This window comes from Tinamus guttatus, unplaced genomic scaffold (assembly GCF_059628265.1).
Source record: "Tinamus guttatus ecotype Peru unplaced genomic scaffold, ASM5962826v1 Tinamus_guttatus_pri_ptg000125l, whole genome shotgun sequence".
NCBI lineage: Eukaryota > Metazoa > Chordata > Aves > Tinamiformes > Tinamidae > Tinamus > Tinamus guttatus.
In genome coordinates this window covers 5,105,245-5,110,461 of record NW_028288659.1, presented here as the reverse complement: position 1 = coordinate 5,110,461, position 5,217 = coordinate 5,105,245, and the positions used below count along the sequence as shown (strand labels likewise).

At 41.5% G+C, this 5,217-nt stretch overlaps 1 protein-coding gene across 1 annotated transcript; it reads right to left on the bottom strand.

The window, feature by feature from the left end:
• Positions 1-608: 608 nt before the first annotated feature.
• MRPS33 (mitochondrial ribosomal protein S33) lies at positions 609-3,044 on the bottom strand. The gene is made up of 2 exons (XM_010218578.2): positions 2,784-3,044; positions 609-894 (listed from the first exon to the last, which is right to left on the bottom strand). Exons 1-2 carry the CDS (start codon positions 2,996-2,998, stop codon positions 789-791), a joined length of 321 nt encoding a protein of 106 aa, XP_010216880.1. The 5' UTR covers positions 2,999-3,044; the 3' UTR covers positions 609-788.
• Positions 3,045-5,217: the final 2,173 nt, after the last annotated feature.

Below are 5,217 nucleotides of genomic sequence, written 5' to 3'. Positions count from 1 at the left end.
GCTCTAAAACCAAATACTGAATACCAGTGATACACAGGTCCTCACCTTAGGAAATACTTCATACACATCCTCCAGGCAATTAAATTGTATTTAAAAATCTTTTTACCATTGTACACTTAATTATTGTATTTTAATTAGCAGGAGTTACCTGGAAAACAGTTTGAGCCTGTATTCCAGCTTCCTCTGTTCCAATACCTAATTATTCAGGGCACAATACAACTTCTCTGGGCAAGAAATGAGTCATAAAGTGTTGTCCAGTGCAAAAGCAGAACACCTGCTTCTAACAGTAACACTAAGGCTAGCTGGAGTGAAATTCAGTACAAAGAGGCAAGAAGGCAACAACAGCACGAGAAAACCTTTTTTATATCACCATACACAAAGCAGTATTGATACTAATGTAAGGAAGTAGAACAGAGACTAAAAAAGAAACCTAATTTTGGCAAAAAAAAAAAAAAAAAAAAAAAGAGGATCAAGAAAAAAATAGATGGGGCAATGTATGCAACAAAAAATACATGATCGCTTTTATTTTTTGCTATTGTTGTTGCAACTTGAGAGGGCTCTCATGACAAACCAACATGCTGCAATGTACAGAGTATTTAGAAACTCACAAAGCAATAAAACCACATAGATCCAAGTGCACTCCCAAGGTAGAATCCATCATTTTACAGTGTTTCTCCACCTCCCACACACAGCTCACATGCAAAGCCCTCTCCAGCTGGGAACAGACAGCCTGAGTTACAGCTCTTCCCAGCATCTGCAGAGCAGTTCATTATTTTGTTGAAGTGACGTTATTTCTTCTTGAGAGCTCTCTTTCCTTCTCCCTTTTTTGGTTTTTCCTTCCCACGGAGCTTTTTCAACCGTTTCATCTCCTCTTTAAAGTCTTCATGCTCATCTCTAGATAAATAAGAAAGATTGGTAGGAAAACATTATTTCTTGACTTACCTACACGTGAAAGGTTCTTTGAACTGTATAACAATGAAAAAAAAAATCATCCTTTGCCTAACAGTAAAGCCCATATTGAACCTCACAGTATCCAGTGTTGCTGCTAACAATAATTGTGGACAGAATAATTTGCTCAGTACTTTCAGAATTAACAAGGTTGCTCTTTTCAGCAAATGTCAGGTATGCACATATATACGCATATTTTTTGCATTGTATTTATCGATCCATTGTGTTTAAATGAGCAGGAAAAATACAAGAAAAAAAAAAAAAACAGCAAGAGACAAGACAGAGAATTTCCCCCTTCTCATCTCTCTCAGCAGTCTGGCAATAGCGCATTGTGTTTCTGTGCTCAGTACCAAGTTCAAGTCATTGCCCCTTGTGGAGAGGGGCCCGCTGAGCTGTAACTGCAGCGCATGACTCTGCTCTCAGGTGACCACAGGAACGAAGCATGGAGACAGCCTCACCTACTTGTAGAATCTTAACGGAATAAGTCTAAGATGGAGAGGAGGATGAAGGGGCTGGAGGAGGCTCGATGATTTTCAAATAAATTCTATTTATAATCTGACCCTACACTTTTCAGCCCAAAGTTATTTTTAGAAAGTCATGTAACGGCATCCTAAGATGGCCTAAGATTGCTGCACTGCTATTTTTAAAACAGAGCTTTTGTAAAGAAGAAACAAAAAGCTCATAAGTTATCATCAGACTTTTTTTTTTAGCCTTCATTACATATTCCTGAACAGCAAAGCTGATCCACTACAAGCTCTCCGTACACAGAGCAGCTAGAAGAGGAATCTGAGGAGATTAAGAAGGGAAGAAGAAGAAAGAATATTATCAAGTAGGTGAGACTTTTTTGTGCCAATAGGCAGCTGTTCTAGGAAGTATTTGCATGCCCACCTAAACCAAGAACATCCCAGATGAACAGTCATCTGAAGCGTTATGAGACCTGCAAAAGAAACTGATCTGTTTTGACTTTACAGAGTTACCAGCCTTGCTTTTCAGGGATTTCTTCAGTGCCTGATAATTTCTGTATCACCCAAACCTACACCTCATTTGCTTTTAGTTTATTTGAAAGGCTTAAATAACCTCCAGCCTAACACACAGACTTTCTTTCTCTTCTGCATTTCAGTATTAATTGTCCAGTGATTCATGCATAAAGGGTCAGATCATCTTAATGCAATTTCTTTGTTAAGGTAATGTTACCTTTCCATCACACATTGATTTAATATTCTCAAAACTACAGACCCCTTTCTTGATGAAAAACTCTTTCCTCTTCCCTATAATGCTGGAATAAGTACTGCTTCTCAGGTAACTGACTGCCCACAATTACCACTGCAGTTTTTCTTACATAAAGGTCTATTCGTTCAAACAAATCCAAAGAAAAGTGACTTAGCGGTTGCTTATTTTGGTCATCTTGTCCTCAATGCAACAGTCAGTTGTATAGTTCCATTTCGTATTATGGATTGAACCTTTCCCATAAAGGTCTATTCGTTCAAACAAATCCAAAGAAAAGTGACTTAGCGGTTGCTTATTTTGGTCATCTTGTCCTCAATGCAACAGTCAGTTGTATAGTTCCATTTCGTATTATGGATTGAACCTTTCCCATAAAGGTCTATTCGTTCAAACAAATCCAAAGAAAAGTGACTTAGCGGTTGCTTATTTTGGTCATCTTGTCCTCTATGCAACAGTCAGTTGTATAGTTCCATTTCGTATTATGGATTGAACCTTTTCCAGTGTTTCCTCTTCTCTTTACGGAAGCAAAAACCCCCAAAACTGTAAGTTATCTCACATCCCTCCCCTCTCCCCACTCCAGTCCTGCTCCATCCCGCGAACCCAGTCATCACCTGTAAAGGCCAAAGTAGCGGAGTTTCTTCATGAGGGCATAGTAGGTGTTGTGAGGAGGATACCAGTTGTAGACCTCCTTCCGCTTGGCCAAAGGCTGCTCACTGAATAACTTCACTACTTTCATAGATTTACTGTCAGTTGGTCTGGCCACTTCTCCAAATATCTGAGCACTCAAACGGGCCATTCGTAGCGCGTAGCTGGAGACACCGGACATTTCCCAAGACAGATCTTCTGTGCACACACATAGACCTTCCTACAAATGGAAAAAAAACCACCACAACTTTTTAAGACAAATGAGTATTCCAAATTTTCCCAGGCTTAAGGCAATCAAAACAATTCATGGTACAAGGATCACGTGTTTGAAGTCCTACAGTCCTTGCATGAAATTGATCTAATTCTTAATACATAATCCTGCATATAAAGAATATATTTACACTAACCTACGTACAATTAGAGGCTTAACTAGAACAGTACAGGAAGCCATATGAACTAAAAAAATCTACACCAAATGGCATCTTATTATTGCTAGCTCATTAGTGGCTCCCACATAGCTTGCTCAAAACTGGCTTTGCACTCCAGTCACATAAATGACTGCAATATGAACTTTGCCAAAAAATAGGGCCTGCTGTCAAAGTCCTCTGGCTTCTTTACATGATCTTCACGGGCATGAGATAGACACCACTCAGCTATGCTGGGCAGGCGACCTGCAGATTTTGCTCATGAAAATTTCTTATCCTATTTTAAATATTTTATAAATGGAGGAGGCTTTCTTTCAGAGCTTTATTCATCTAGGGAAAAAAAAAAGGCTTGTTAACTGTATAAAGAAACAAAATAAAAGCAACAGTCTGTATCTCTGATGTTGGTTTTCAGCTCCCTGCCAAAAACTAGATGTGCCCAGTTCTGCTCCCTTAGCTAGCTCCACTGGGGAAGCCAGTGTAAGGAGAGAAGTAAAATCCTTTTCCACGAAAGATCCCTGCACAGGAGGGTCAGTAGTCTCCATCTTATGGATGCAATGGGCAAGGATAAGATCCACATAACCCTTTAAGTATTTTAGGCATTATGTTGCCTGTACTATGCCTGTTCAAATAAGTCACAAATCTTCCAACACAGTAAGTGAGGTTCTTTCACGTGCACCACTTATTTAAATATTAAAATTCTTGTTTTTGTAAGTATTGCACAGCTCATTCCAGAAACCCACAGCTGAATAAAGATGAGCATGAAATATTAAAGAGTATGGAGCAGGGATAAATATAATCAACAGGACACAGCTCAGTCAATTTTAGTAAGATAACAGGAACCCTGTAGTTTAGTAACATGAATCTGCAGTATTCATAACCTCACTTGTGTACTTCTATCCACTGGAGCCCTTTATGTACAACTGTCTACGCTAATTTACTTGTTAGCTGTTAGTAAAGCATTAGAAAAACAGAAAGAAAATCAAGTCTGAGAAAAATACAATTGTTCTGGGTGAAAGACAGTAACAGAGCAACAAAGGGAGGGCAAGGGATCACAAGATCTCAAGTTGCAGCAACAGGCCTAGTGTGAGGGGACAGAAGCTCTTAAATGATTCCAGAGAAGCTTCAGCTAGAGCACTCACTGTAAGGGAAGGATAAATCAACCTTGCTAAGTAAATTGCAAAACTGACAGTCCGAACCCCTCCACTGAGAGAAAAAGCAGTAAGTTTCCTCCATAACTTTTCAGCACAACATTGCAGCCAACCCTAACACAAAGTGTGCCTCTGTTACAGCCTTACAACAAGGGCGCCTTTAGCTCCTAGATGATGTAAACCAGCGCTCTCAGGGACCAGCTCTCCACCCTGAAGTGCCTAAGGGAACCCCATAAATAGCCCAATCCAAGGCTGGAGACCTCAGCTAACCCTTATCCACCTAAGGATATTTGAGAAATTAGAAGGGTGAAGACTGGAAGCTCCCAAGTGGCAGAGCTACGGAAAGCTTGTTTTACAACACCTAAGGCTCTGCAGAGGCTACCAGACAGGTTTCACACCGGGCACTTACAGCAGGGATATTATCAGAAGGCTATATCAGTAATCAGCGCACCTAAAAGCAAAAACCCCCCTCAGTGCGTCTTCCTCAGCCACCATCTAGTCCTTACTACTACTCAAAATCTGGTTCTCAACTCTTAGGCTGTATTTCTTTGTTCACTTCCGTTCAGACACAATGGCTTCTCTCAGCCCGTGTCTCTCTCAGCCCGCAGAACAACCCTCCTTCCCATCTGCACAGTTACTGGTGATTCTCCCGCAGCCAAACGGGCATAAGCAGCCTGGCCTAGGCCCGGGGAAGAGCGAGGGAGGGCGCCGAGGCACTGCCCTCCGCCAGGCCCCGGCTCCTCCAGCTCCGCCGCGGCACGGGGCGCCCCCAGCTCGGGGGACGCGGCGAGCGGCGCTCACGGACACTGCGCACGAGCTCGAGATCC

What these genes read in the sequence shown, in the direction of transcription:
- MRPS33 (XM_010218578.2), bottom strand. Translation starts at nt 2,998, where the DNA reads ATGTCCGGTGTCTCCAGCTACGCGCTACGAATGGCCCGTTTGAGTGCT. An exon ending in CGCTACTTTGGCCTTTACAG is followed by an intron (nt 895 to 2,783) that starts GTGATGACTGGG and finishes TTATTTATCTAG; the next exon opens with AGATGAGCATGAAGACTTTA.